The 14,552-nt window shown below is 42.5% G+C and overlaps 1 protein-coding gene across 19 annotated transcripts in view; it reads left to right on the forward strand.

Annotated features, from left to right (window-relative positions):
- ablim1a (actin binding LIM protein 1a) overlaps nt 1-14,552 on the forward strand; it is a 40,307-nt gene that overhangs the window by 24,621 nt on the left and 1,134 nt on the right. For 4 of the 19 annotated variants that reach the window (XR_013936060.1, XR_013936064.1, XR_013936068.1 and 1 more), the window contains exons 5-20: nt 1,042-1,168; nt 1,472-1,565; nt 3,308-3,395; nt 4,817-4,881; nt 5,889-5,966; nt 6,122-6,280; nt 6,487-6,531; nt 7,331-7,366; nt 7,452-7,581; nt 9,472-9,519; nt 11,443-11,528; nt 11,641-11,764; nt 11,979-12,040; nt 12,313-12,373; nt 13,182-13,256; nt 14,252-14,332. Coding sequence is in view for 4 of the 19 variants with exons in the window: in XM_080482013.1 (XP_080338139.1) it covers nt 1,042-1,168; nt 1,472-1,565; nt 3,308-3,395; nt 4,817-4,881; nt 5,889-5,966; nt 6,122-6,280; nt 6,487-6,531; nt 7,331-7,366; nt 7,452-7,581; nt 8,155-8,274; nt 9,005-9,109; nt 9,472-9,519; nt 11,443-11,528; nt 11,641-11,764; nt 11,979-12,040; nt 12,313-12,373 (1,428 nt within the window). In the remaining 15 variants the exon portion in view is untranslated. Of the gene's footprint in view, nt 1-1,041; nt 1,169-1,471; nt 1,566-3,307; nt 3,396-4,816; nt 4,882-5,888; nt 5,967-6,121; nt 6,281-6,486; nt 6,532-7,330; nt 7,367-7,451; nt 7,582-8,154; nt 8,275-9,004; nt 9,110-9,471; nt 9,520-11,442; nt 11,529-11,640; nt 11,765-11,978; nt 12,041-12,312; nt 12,374-13,181; nt 13,257-14,251; nt 14,333-14,552 lie in introns of all 19 variants that reach the window. The other 15 variants (XR_013936061.1, XR_013936067.1, XR_013936073.1 and 12 more) reach the window with 9 other exon arrangements.

Consider the following 14,552-nt stretch of genomic DNA (forward strand, 5'->3'; position numbering starts at 1 on the left):
GAAATATGTGTTTATGCCGTCCACATTGTTTGTGTCATAAAAACTGTGACCACTAGATGTCACCATGACAATACTTTCTGGCCCCAGTCGATCTCTATGAGAATGATAAGAATTAACTTATTGCAATTTTGACTAATTTAAAAGTCCTTACAATTTTATTTCTAACAATAAACAATTGATTTCCAATAGCAAGGTAGGTAGAAAGTTTCGAGGTAGGAAGTAAGTGGTTGTAGAGCATTATGGAGACGTGACATTGTTCAGTTTTCTCCATCCTACACAGTTATCCTCCCATTCAGACAGATCCTCTGTCTTCTTTTCTCTATGAGAACAGCCTCGCGTTCGACCGGCGCAGTTCCTTTATGAATAACACTAAGATTGGGCTTGTTAAATAATGCATGGCCGTGCATTTCCTCCCCTCTGGAAAGAGGGAACGCGTAACCCTCAAACCCCTCCTCTTCCAGCTCCTCTCGTCCTCCCTCTCTCCCCTTCATCTCTTCCCGGTCTTCCTCTGCCTCTCGCATCCCCACCGGTCTCTCTGTTGGCATTTGAAAAGCTTTTAGACAAGGTCACCTATAAATAAGGCATGCTGATTCTACTCACGTCATCATCTCAACCTTTTTATGCCTTACGTAGTTATCATCCCCTGTGGTTGCGGTGGGCTCTGTGTTGCTTTCATCTTCTATTCATTAAAGAAGAGATGACATGAGAATTGTTCGTTTAGAAACCAACCTCTAACACTTTTACAGCCTCAGGATTCCTTCTTGGATATGGATGGAGCTTTTAAAGCCATGGTCAGAGGGATGTGGATGATAGAAAGAGGCAGCTGTCAGAACATTGCCGGCTGCCCTCTATCACCACCTAGTGTCTTGGGTCAGAAGTGACAAGATGTCTCACTCTGCATGCGATAATGAATTCCCTTGTTGATCTCGTGGGCCCATCAAAGGCAGCCTTTTCACTGGAGCCAAATCGTCAAACAAGAAGTGCCTCACTGCACTACTAAATGTTCTTGTAGTTTGAACCGTGTTCCTTCTGTTTCCACAGATTGTGCAGGATGTGGTCGGGACATTAAGAACGGACAGGCTCTTCTTGCCCTGGACAAACAGTGGCATCTGGGCTGCTTTAAGTGTAAGGCCTGCAGCAAAGTGCTGACCGGGGAGTACATCAGCAAGTGAGTTATTATCATATTTGCTGTCATTCGAGGTGTGCGTACGCTAATCCAGGCCAGCATATGGTACACACATCTGTATGTCGGTCTGTTTGGGGAGTGGTGTCTTTGTGGCAAGCAGGTGGATGTGTGAGGGAAAAAAGGTCTCCGTTTTCATTGCAACATGTTACGACCCTGAGCGAGAATCCTCACCTCATAATGCCCTCTGTGGACTGCACCACAATGCTGCCAAGAGCTCCCATGGTTTTAAAGCAGGGAACAGATTGACTGTATATTTGATAAAATCTTCTTCTTCTTCGTCTCCAGGGATGGTGCCCCCTACTGTGAGAAGGATTACCAGATTCATTTTGGAGTTCAGTGTGAAGCTTGTCATCAATTCATCACGGGAAAAGTGTTAGAGGTGAGGCATATAACAATCTGCACATTCCTCCTCAACCCATACAAGGCTGCAGCCAGCTGGCTGGTGTGGATACTGCAATGTGACTTTTAAACAAATTGATAAGTATTTGTGTAAATGCATTTTATGTGACTACTTTCGTTAAAACTCTTAATAGAGTCATCAAAAGAATATCTGAAGTTCGTCTTGTATTTCCCACAGAATGGAGTGAATCATTTTGTTATATTTACAGACAGAGGATGTTGGATGGAGCCAAATTGTGAAATGTAGTTTGATAATCTCTAGTTTAATCTCTTCAGCATCTAGCCAAATAGACTCTTGACATGATGGCATTTTAATAATAAAAGATTAATTCTTTGCAGATTTTCAAGTCTTTTCACCACAGCTTCAGTATACATAAGTCTACATACAAACTTGGTTTGCTACAAATTATATAAATATTGCATTAAAAAACCTAATGTGAGCTGACATTCATGGGGTTATCCTTGTTCATTATTTCTGCTGGTATAAATCTATGTGTTTAAGTGTTATTGCCACTGTCGGAGCAGAGTTTATGTGAAATGAGAGCTGCACTTCTGTCCTTGAGCAGTGGTCACCGGTCTCTCTCTAACAAGTGTGAGCTCGCAGACAGTGATCCAATCAGACACTGGGTTATGTGTCATTTGATGGTATGAAAATGTCACCGCGAGCCAGCCAGCCAGGCTTACAGTAATCCAACATTAAGGCAGGCCTTTATGACAAAAGGAAAAGGCTGGTGCATCGCTGCTGCCAATGGATCAGTGGAACCAAAGCTGCACCAGTCGGGCTGCTGCTCTCGTCACTGACCCAAGACTCAGGTCAAACACTATGCCACCCTCGCTGGGTGTCTGTTCCTCTGGGGATAGCAGTGTGAATGGCTTAATAATGTTGGGATAATTAATCCAGCTATTAGATGGGGAGAGAAAATAGAAATAGCCATTAAAGGCACACTACACACATAGGATAAGTACCTTTATTATATCAGAGAGGAGACTTCAGTTTGGAAGAGTACTGGGTAGGAGGTGCTATGAAGAGGCTGTTATTGTCATTTGGAGACTACTTTTGGATGCAGCTATATGTAAAATGCAAATATTAGTCAGTGGCTTCATATCTCTGAGTGGCCGCTTGAATGTAACAGAGGGTCGTTGTACAGCAGGCACAATTTCATTTGGGTATTTATCTGCCGTGGTCAGAGGCACATGGGCTTTTATAATGGAGCACTCTGCATGCAAAGCACCACATCAGCGGAGGCAGAACTTCAGTTGCCATCGCAGTCAGATCGTTTTATTGGATTATATTATGCAGGTTACAACAAAGTGTTACTGTGAGAGCGGGTTGACATTGACAGTCAGACAAGTGTCATGGTGATCGAATTTATTACGAATCCTAACTGTTTTGTTAAGTAAAGACGTGTGACTTGAATACAACAAATTATTTTACACGATTCTATATTCCCATAGAAATACTTTAAGAACACCTGCAGCATTTCAAGGGGAACATGTTCAACCAAAGTGGCCATTGCCATATAAAGTACTTCCTCAAAGTGAGAGCAGTTGCCCATTCACAGGTATCTCTGTGCATTACGGAACAGAAATACAGCGGAGGGCAGACGCCCTGTTTATTTTTCGGGAAGTCTGAGCTCGGCTTCACTCCTTTTTCCACAGGCTTCATTGATCTTCATTCCCCCACCATGTCAACTTTGTTTTTTTGTTACCGTGTCTTTCCAGGCGGGAGATAAACACTATCACCCGAGCTGTGCGAGGTGCAGCCGGTGCAATCAGATGTTCACAGAAGGAGAAGAGATGTACCTTCAAGGTGAGCAGATCAACCTCAAGTTTTGCCATTTCTTCAAAATATTCAATCATTTCTTTCTTTTTGTTTAATCTATGGAGTAAAGCTCAGGTTGGGTTTTAAACAGTGTTAAGCAACTATTCTTACAGCATGGCTGTGAGTATATGCATATAAGTTGATGAAAAATTTAAAGAAATGTGTTTTATGTTTGATGTGATGAGTACATGTACCCATTTCCATGTGCTGGTGCCTCTGCGGATCAAGTGGTATTTTTTTTCATGCAGCATTTAAAGCGATTTGCACTGACTGTGGCTGTGTGGCAGCAACAGAGAAATAACATGACATGAAGAACAAAGGGCCATGATACGTCTTGCTATATATAATAGATATGTATATATTTCTACTTCTTCATTTTGTACCCGTTTCTGAAGAATACTGTGCAAAATTTCTCTCCAAATTCTTCTTCGATGTAGGTGTACAAATGGGAGTGTAGTCGGTGACTATAGCGTATGATTCACCTCAGTTCTATTTAAGCTCATACTGACCCCATCTATCCTGTGTTTTCCATTTATGCACTGAGCAGCCTGAGCTCATATGTAGTGCAAACATGCTTACATCACATCAGAATGGGAATAATTTAATCATGTAATTATAATATTGAATATGTGCAAGAATCGGTGCAAGGTATTGAAGTGAATAGAAAAATGGGTATGAGCATTTAATTTGCACTTCTATGTCTTGTTTTTCCTTTTTATTCATGAATTTTGGTTTGAAACTTTTGCCACTTTTTTAATAGACTCAAGAACATACATTTTGGTACAAGTACTGATTTGAGTATTTATGAATGCAATTAGTTACTTTTAACAATGTGTTGTTTCTTTTAGATGCTGTTGATTTACATGCAATTTCTTTTTTCAACTATTTACAACTGAACATCCACTATGTTTTTCTGATATCACCACATTGTCAAACTTTTGAAATTTACTACGTCTTTCATGTGGGCACTGTGTGGGAAATCCTGCAGACTCAGTGGCTGACCGTCTATGATGTGTGAAAAGCTTTCAGTCTGGCTTCCTTGAAGATGTTTCCTTGACATCTGGAATTGTTTTAATGTGATAGATGAAACCTTTATATTGGAGAGTCAACAAATACGCTCATCCCACACATTTGGGAGATTTGCACGAGAGTTTAGATGCTGCCTGAGCTGTTGGGAACCTTGGTCATTGACCGACAATCATAACCTGTTGGCAGTAGGATTTGAACTACACAATCTCTGGTTGCAAGCGTTCTACCCTAACCTCTAGGCCACCAGTGCAAAAATAGAAGTAATAATGCATACTCATTTGAATGAGTGACCTTTCATGAGTTAAGTCTGGGGATATAGTGCATCGTGCATATAAACCTGTTGTTCTTAATGAGCTGCACGTCTCTGTCTGCCTGCTCAGGATCAACCGTCTGGCATCCCGGCTGCAAGAACACCACGAGAACAGAGGAGAGACACAGGGAGCGGGTAGGAATTTGGACGTCACTGAGTCCTTTGTCCTTGAGTTTGTCTCGACTGAATGCACCTTTCTGTTCCTGTCCGATCACAACATTGTACAGAGAAGCATCAACATTTGGAATACCTGACAGGGAATTCTTCGTGACCCTTATTGTGCCTTAAGTTATTGAGGCAGTAATTGAGGCGGTGTTGGGTGTGTATGTGTGTGTGAGAGAGCATATACATGTGTTAGACTTGTGTGGACTGTGAATCGGGCAGGAGAAACACAACCCCAGTGTGATGTCCTGTGAACCCCCCCTCTCCCTTCCTCCACAGCTATTGCCTCCGTCCCTCTTATTCCTTCAAAAAACAGAAAGGCAGGTACTGTATTCGCTATTGGCTATGAGATGGCATCATCCTGTGTTCCACCATGTACATAGGACACGGTGCACTGTATGCTGCCATCTTCTGGAGACAGCCTGCAGTGCCCTCTCTGTGTGTCATCCGGAGCCATTCAGTCCTGTCTTTTTAACACCTTTGACATGCTCATATCAAAAGGTGCACACTAATTGGCAGGAAGAAAATATCACTAATGACTAATTTGTCTCTTCCGAAAAAAATTTAAAATCCCCATTTTCCCATTAGGTGTAACAATCATTTAATTACGTGACATTCAGACTTGCTGCTGCCATCCAAACTGTTCATTTCCCATAAACAGGCATGAGATTCTTAAAAGCATCAAGTCATGGCGCTAAAAGCACTCATTCACTTTGCAAATTTGCAAATGAATGACCTAATCATGAGTTGACATATTAGTGTTTCAAATGACTTCATGTAATTCATGAAACGTAAACACAGGTTGCGGTTGCCCCCTCATCGCTCATACAGTACAAAGGCTATCCAGTGTAAAGTTGAAGTGTTTTGGGGTGATGTTCCTGGGTGATGTGCAGATAGCAAGGGACTGTGGATAAGAAAAACCCGGCAGGCTGCGTGGCTAACAGAAACTTGTGTTTTGTTTTGTTTTGTTTTTCTCACAGCCTACGAGGTCGTCATCTGAGAGTATTTGTTCCAGACCTGGTTCAAGCATACCTGGCTCACCGGGTCACACGATCTATGTAAGGGTGCTGTTTAAATGGAATAGTTTGTACTGTCTCGTCAATAAGATATATCCTCAGTGTGAGATCTTTTCATAGCAGTAATATCCCTTCACTCTTGTGTGTGTCTGTGTGTGTGTGTATGTGTGCATGTTTGTCTTTATTTGTCTCCCTAGGCAAAAGTAGACAATGAGATCCTTGATTACAGAGACCTAGCTGCCATTCCAAAAGTCAAAGCCATTTATGACATTGAACGCCCCGATCTTATAACCTATGAACCTATGTACACCACCTCCCTGGAAGAGAGAGAGGAGAGACGAGAGAGTGTGGGAGAGGTAAACACACTGACTGCATGACTCTTTCTGTACATCCACGTTCCCTTTTTTTATCCAAACTGAACAGAGCATGCAGAACAACTCCGATTATGTCTTCCTCTGGAAATATTTGGGGGAGGGAGGGGGGCATTAATGGACACGAAAGGCTCTTTTTATGTTCTAGTAAGTGATTTTATGCAGTCCTGAACTTGTGGTGTCCCTCTCAGCTCCACACTGCCAGGAGGGAACGGTCCCCCTTGCCCGATGACAAGGTAAGACAACCGCCATGGTGTGTACTGATGATGATAAATGATGTGCAATCACAATGGAAATAAGCATTAAAAGTATGGAAGATGAGCAGATAGACCATTCTTTGTCAAACAATCTTGATTCTAGGTGTGACCAGTGTGTGTGTTGTGTGTGTGGGGGGGTGATATGTTATAAAGTCGCACCACTTTTTTTTCTCTCACAAGTAATAGGTCTCTAGTTGTAGTTACACTTGCTCCTGTACATGGAGACATTTGCAGTGCTGCATTGACAGGTTCACTAAACATGAATTTGTTCATAGTTTTTCTTAACTCAGTTAAATTGTCACCACAAAACTACAATGCTGTAGTTACCTTTCTATGTAACTGCTGTAGTTACTTTTTATTTCCAGCAACTCGTTGATCACTCCTCTCCTTTTTTCCTTGAAAAATTGAAAGTGTAATCAAATACCAGTAATTTGGACAGCATAGGTTGTATGTAAAAGATCCACAAGCCAAAATAAACAGGAGAAGAAGTTGAATGTTTTGAGGCTTTCGGTGGCTTTTTAACAAAAAATGCTCAGCTTGTGTAGCAGAGCAGCGTGTGTTCTTTCGTGCTTTTTAAAGTGCCCATCGATTATTTAGAGAAAGAATGAACTGCCAACTCAACTTCAGTTTTCAGGAAGTGTTTGGGGTCCAAGTACTTTGGTTATATTTGTAAAGCATTAAAAAAAAAAAAAGGGCTGTATGCATAAAACTCAGATTTTTGTGGCTTGATGAACAAATTTTAACTAAGTTTTTATTCACTTTGTTTGATATTATTCAGTCGTCAAGAAACATGTCGCCAACCCCACCCGGTGAGGTGAGTCAAGTCTTCGATATGTAGCTATAATAGGATTCTTCCATCTCAGCTTGTTTGTGTTGTGACAGTGTTGTGCGTTTGTCAGGGCTCTTATGACAGGAGGGAACGCATCCTGCAGCGGTCCACCAGTCAGGGCTCCATAGGATCACCAGTTTACAATCGCCACGGTTACACGCCCACGTTGTCACGGTCGCCACAGCACTTTCACAGACCAGGTGAGTAGAAAAACCATTTAGTGGGTTTGTATCTGCATCTATATGCACATGAATGAAGCTTATTATTCCAATGTTTGTGAGTGACTCTGTGCTGTCAGGGTATTCTTGAGCAGGATCGATGGGATCTGTGCGAGTTGTGAGCACACTGACCTTCACTTTCAAGCGTTCATGTCCCCCCCCTTTTTTACCTAGACTTAAACAAAATTGACTTTAGGTTATTCCATTTTCTCTCTTTGATTTATGTCATGCACAATCCCAAGCCTAACAATCTTAAAGTCAATTTTGCACATTTGACAACAAGTGTTGTGTTTCTTTTATTAAATTTTAATTTAAAACTGTGTACTCCTCCCTGTTTCTTATTGTTGATCTTTAACACGCCTTACCTCTTACTTTGGGTGTCTTTTATTTCTTCTTCCCAACATTTGATCCCTGTATATCTTCCCTTTCTTTTGCCCCTCACCTGCTCACCTTCTACCTCCTTCTCCCTCGCATATCTCCCACCTCCGCTGCCTGATCCTGGGGATTTGTCCCCCACCCCCCCACCCCCGGGTACCACACCCTCCCTCCATGCAGAGGCTTTGACAGGCATGCAGAAGCTCTGCTCCTCCCTGTGCAGTAACAGTGTGGGCTCCAGAAATAGTGACTCACGCCCCACCTCCCCTTTCAGACACCACTTCCTCCCCCATAGCCAAGGTAAGGGCCCCACTCCAATCTTATCTGCTGCCCCCTCTACCCACCCCCCTTCGAGGCAACACATCATTTCCATCATTGCCTGGGATGCCACCTCTTGACACTGCTTCATCGGTCATTCTGGATCCATTTCCCATCAGCCACTTTGAATGGTCGAACCCTTGTTGCCAAGCCACCGCTTCCTCGCTGACATGCACCTTCTAAACTATAACTAACACGAGCTCTGTCAAGTAGCCGTGAGGCTTTCTGAGTTTGTTTTGCAGCTTTGCATGCACTCGAGAGATATTAATAATCCCATATCTAAACGGGCACTGCCCCAAATGTTGGATGATTGAGAACTTTTTCGCTTTGTCAGGAAGATTCTGCAGGCTCCAGTAAACTGCAGGGCTGGGATAAGATAAAAAGAGAAGTTTGCTGTCGCATGCTTGGAAGTATTAAATTCTTAACTTTAAAGTCATATTATGCTACCAACTAACAGACATCAGACGTCATGACTCATAACACATCTCCCAAGCATTTAGTCTACGGTATTCTCAATTTCAAAGTCCAGCTAGTCTAATCTGCTTTGGTTGACCGCCATGAACTTCATTCATCCAGACCAGCCTCCATGCGCCCCGTTCGCTCAGAATGACGTCCGCTGGTCCCGTTGGTCCTTGTGTGTTGCACCGTTCAAACTGTGGTTCCCACTTTAGTGTCCCTTCTTATACTCTGTTCTTGGTTCTTCTCACTGGAGGCACGGACCCGCCGAGTGGCCGGAGCTCCCCTCTGCCGCTCAGGCCCGACAGCCGGCCGGTCACCCCGCCTCTCTCTCAGACCCCTAAACATTTCCACCTCCCAGGTAGGAGCTGGAGCGCACCCTGTCACTGCTCGCCCCTTCGTTCTCTCTTTCTCTCTCTCTCTCTCTCTCTCTCTCTCTCTCTCTGTCTCTCTTTCTCTCTCGCTCTCTCTCTCTCTCTCCCTTTCTCTCGCTCTCTCTTACTTTCATTATTTCGCCATTTAGAATGAGCTTTGATTTTTCCCCTTGTTTTTCATAACTACACAGATGTATGCAGATCACTGGAAATGGGGGGCTAGTATTGACTATAATCCTAATGAGTCATGATTTGTTTTGTAAAGCTGATTGCAGATTTTACACATGGATGAAAAGCTGCACTGTACACTCTCTAAAAGTTGTCTGTGTTTGTAAATGACCATTTTCAGATCAGGGGAGCAACATCTACAGAAAACCACCAATCTACAAGCTACACGGTACCTTTCTTCTCAAAGTATTGTCTGTTGAAAGAGGGTGTTTAAATTTGTGGGGGAAATCTAGATAAGGAGTAGTTTTACTCTCAGAGGTGCTCCTGAAGTTTGTGTTGCAGTAACATAGTATTTGGTGATAGTTGGACATTGATGAACAGGTACGCTGAGTGTGAGTGCCTCAGGACCAAAAGGCTGTGATCCACTGCTGTATTTTATTATGTAATTAAAGCGTTTTCTTATTTCCTGAAACCGTATATTCATCTAACCATATTCACCCCCAGTGTCAGTGTACAAGCACTGTTTGAAGTCTGTCTCCAAAACTTTTCTGTCTGACCTCCAGCTTGTTTGAGTCTGCACTTTGTCAATCTTAGCAAGTCACAGTAGTAATATGATTATAGCCTTTTCTTCATGCAATGCACTGCAACATTTACTGAGCGATAACAATTGTTAGATGTTTTCTTTTTCATAGGAATTAATTTTTTCCATTTTTTTCACAAAGTGTTTTGACTTTACATTTGCCAAGATGGTCATCGTAGGAATGAAACAATATCGTGATTCCTGCAGTAGATCAGGCAAGATGCATTTGGTTTTGAAAAACAGTTAGTAGAAACTATGATATGTATGAACATGGTCAGCAACAAGCATGTTACTTGCACCCTATACAAAAGTGTATTTTGGTGTATTGACATATTAACAAATGAACCGACACAGACTTCTTTACTTAGACCCGTGATTACTGTGTTTCCATTGGAAAGATCTGTTCGATTTCACGGTCAGGCTGTGGAAATATTCCCAAAGACTTCAGCTCATATTCACGCATGGTAATATTCACACAAGTAATCCTCATCAGAAAGCGTTTGCCCCCATTCATTCTGCTGTGACTTGTTAAGACAGATATTTTTACACTGTAGATATGGCCAAAAAAACAAAACAAGACACACACAAACAATCCAATATTGAATGTTCATCGAGCCTGACGATCAGATGGTGCTAAGTTGTTTTTCCTTTGGTTGAGACTGTGACCCAGACACTGATAGATCAGTTCCCATGGTTACCAACCTAGATACAGCCGCCATAGCACGTCAAAGCAAGTCTGGTGACGACATCATCAGATCCGCCACCTTCCCCGCTGCCCATGCTCCCTCTCCAGACGACAGCTCACGGAGTGAGGGCGACCTTTGGCCCTACTCTCTCGCTGTATTAGGTACAGTTGGCTCCCGATGGGCATGTTTGCACTGCTACCTTCGAGTGTTACGGCAGACACCTCACCACCACCTAACCCCTCTTCCTTTCTCCTCCGGGTTTCTTTAAAAGCTTTACTGCATCCCCGCTTCACTCCGTTGTTCAAGCGTCACAGTATTTGCCCTTTTAAGTTTTGCTTGCACAAAGCAGAAGTGGTGTTTGGTTTCTGCAGCTGACATATTATTTTCTGCTTGAAGTAGTTCACCCCTTTTACGTTGTCTCACGGCACATTCTGAGTGTTGTAGCTTTACGCAGCGGTGCCACAAATGACTTGGACAGAGATAACTGAGACTGACTTCAAACTTTTGTCTGTCTGTCTTACATCATGCTTTTATGTGTATATGACATCCACAAGAGTACTGATATGAAGTAAAGTGTCTGCCATGTTAACGAGTAGCCACTTATTCCAAAAAGTCCCTCTGTTTGTCTGTCTCGTCAACTCTGTCTCACATTTGTGTTCAACCGTCCACTCTATTTATTCCTCATTTACTAAGTGTTTTTCCTCATTGCTTTACAATAACTGAGGCAACTGTATCTGTTCTAATTTTCTCTACATTTGAAATGGAAAAAAAAACATTTCATCCAGTTAGATTTGTGAAGCATGGTATAGTTGAGATGATGTGCGTGAAAGGATGCATGTGGTTTTTGTTTTTTTTTTCTTTTTTGACCTGTATGTGACGCCTTTAGGTTCAGAAGGAAGAAGACGGTCGAGAGAAGACGAGGAAGAAGAGGCCTTGAAAAGAAAGCAACTCCAGGAGGAACATCTCAGTAAGGTAAGCACGCGACAACAACAATCGATCTTTCAAGCTTTTGCCACCAGTGGATTCACTCTGGTATTTATATCCTGGATCAGTGTTTAAATCAGGCCGATGTGTGTGCGTTTAGATTCAGTCGGGTTTGGGAAAGCTCATTCTGAAGGAAGAGATGGAGAAAGAGCAGATCAGGGAGCGTCACGCACGGAGCCTCTCTGCTCAACGCTACGACCCGAAACAGACCAACTGTGACGCAGGTACGGTGCACCTTCGTCAGCTCCTTCGCTCACGTGTTGTCAGCAATGTACCACAAAACAAGGCCTGTGCTATATTCTCACTTGGGTGTGTCTCTGTGTTTGTTTTACTGTGACAGGTGTGGTTTGGAAAACTGCTTAAATGTGTGCTTTACAAGTTGTCTGTTGACGTAAATGTAAATTCCGAGTGTGGATTCTTGTATTATTTTTGTTTTAGAGCCAACTTCTCCAACCAAAACAAACTCTCTGCCTGGATATGGGAGGAATGGGCTGCATCGGGTAAGAGTTCACTTACACTTAAGACTGAATCATCAAATTCTTACACCATTGCCAAGAATTTGTTTTATCTTTTTTTTGTAAAATTAATGTTAAATCAATGCAAAAATATTTTGTGAATGAGCAATAACCTGTCCATATGCTCTCGCTGATGCATTAGTGTGTGTGTGTGTGTGTGTGTGTGTGTGTGTGTGTGTGTGTGTGTGTGTGTGTGTGTGTGTGTGTGTGTGTGTGTGTGTGTGTGTGTGTGTGTGTGTGTGTGTGTGTTTCCGCAGCCTCAGTCAACAGATTTTACCCAGTACAACAGCTATGGTGACATGTGTGGAGGAGGCAGAGGTGAGAGCTGCTCCAAAAATGTAGCCACCCTATAAATCTCCTGTCGATTTCACCTGAGCTATTCAGCATCAGTATTCAGAAACGGCTTGCTACATGTACATTAAATGGACATGCATTTGAAAAAAAATATATATACATATTTACATAATTACATAATGATCCGCATAATGTGTCATCAGGGACAGTAGTGTTATAGATAGTAGTCTGGCAAAGGACCTGACAGCAAAACCATTAACTGTGAGTCTCATTTTCTGTCCCATGTTGTCCTGCAGAGTTTCAGGTATGTCTCCCATCTGCTTTTTCGCTTAGCATGCTTCCTCATCTTGCATCATATATTTGCTTGCCTGTGGATTGCAAGAGACACCTTGCCCCCGAATGCACACCGCCCACACCCGCTACATGCTTGCATCACTGTTGGAATAATGTCAGCTACAGGGCTTGTAGTGCAGTGATTTCAAATGCCTCCAATGTGAGAACACGCACTGCCCGATAGCTGAGCCAGTGTACTATAAATGCAATGTACAATCATTGCCTCATTTTGTGTTCTGTGTGTTGTTTGTACATGATATGACTCCAGCTCAATCCCATTGTTCAAAGTAGAATCTCAAAGAGATCACCATAGAAAAGAAGACATTCAGAAGACATGTAAACTGCCCATCTTGAATACTTATTAAGATACTCAACAGTATCTCAGCTACTTGCTTCATCCAATGAAAAATGCACCTACCGTCAGTAATGGACATACTCATGCCATAAACCCTGCAGTCACCTTCCACTATATTACATTTGTGTATGTTCTATTCTTTAGCACATTAAGGATGGCCGTGCAGCACTTGCAAGGATGGACAGGGGAGTATCTATGCCTAATATGTTGGAACCAAAAGCAAGTATCTTCTTCTTCTTGTACTGATGACAACTGATTTATGCTCCAAATTGTATATGCTATTCAGCTCTTTAACTGTATTTTAGAGGATGCAAAAAGCACCAGACAACAGGAGGGGTGTACATGATAGAGAGTACTTAATAACTGCCATCACAGTGTAGGGACATTGGTGGAAAAAATGCATTTTTAGTGAGAAAAAAAAAACTCGCATTAGCTGATTCAGCATGCTGCTTTAGGAGCTGCCGAGTCACTCTTTCGCTTAGCATGCCGGCTTCTCCATGCTCATCTGCACATAGCTTTGACTTAAAGTGGCTGGATACTGTATATTTATATATCATACAGTGGAGAATCCAATGCCCAGATTGTCATTCAAAACAACTCATATCACTATATACTGTTGTTGTATATAAGGGAGTATACACGTTACTGTGTGGATATGAGTTGGTCAGAAGCTTCAAAAGAACTTCCAGTTGCTTATTATTGAGCATTTCAGCCATGATTACGATCAGCCACTTTCTTTCCGTACAGAGGGCTATTTAAAGGAACACAACACGCCTCCGTTTTCCAGGACAATCATTCCCATGTGGATTAACTTGGCCTACATTTCTGATGTTAGGTCTATTTTTAGTTTGCATTAAACTACTCTAAAAATACAACCAGTTACATAACTCTGTTTTTTTTTTTTTAACTGTTGTTTTTCCCGTACCTAATTTGTTGCACGTTTCAGTACCAAGGAAAAGTGTGCACACCATAGCACCTGCATTTGCCCTGACAACCTTAACAAACAACCCAGTCAGCCTCCTGTCACATACCTGTTCTCCCACCCAGTGTTGCCTTCGCCACAGTCAGAATGACCCCCGCCCCCACCCCCCCAAAAAAAACATCTAAATTTGACAGCTTCCTTTCATAGGATGAAAATGGTTTGCAAGTTTATGAAGAGCTCAATCGAAGCTTGTAAATTTGACCTGTTCACTCTTGAATGTCTCCTTCTGAAGGTGTATCCCTATGAAATGCTCATGATAACCAGTAGAGGGAGAGCTAAACTGCCCAGGGATGTGGACAGAACCAGACTGGAGGTATCAGTTTTCACCTGACCTTCGGCAATTAATACTGCATTTCTCTACTTTGTGTAAATGCCATGTTACACAAACACAACCGTAGCGAGGAATGTGCAGTATCCATTGCTTCTTGTCATTTTTGCAGTGACCTTTTTTGTGGCTTCGGTGCTAACCAAGAACCACCCCTCCCCACCCTCCCTCCCTTCCTTTGTTTTCTCCACCTTTGTTCTCAATTCTA

The sequence above is a fragment of the Lipophrys pholis genome (assembly GCF_963383615.2).
Source record: "Lipophrys pholis genome assembly, chromosome: 15".
Classification (NCBI taxonomy): Eukaryota; Metazoa; Chordata; class Actinopteri; order Blenniiformes; family Blenniidae; genus Lipophrys; species Lipophrys pholis.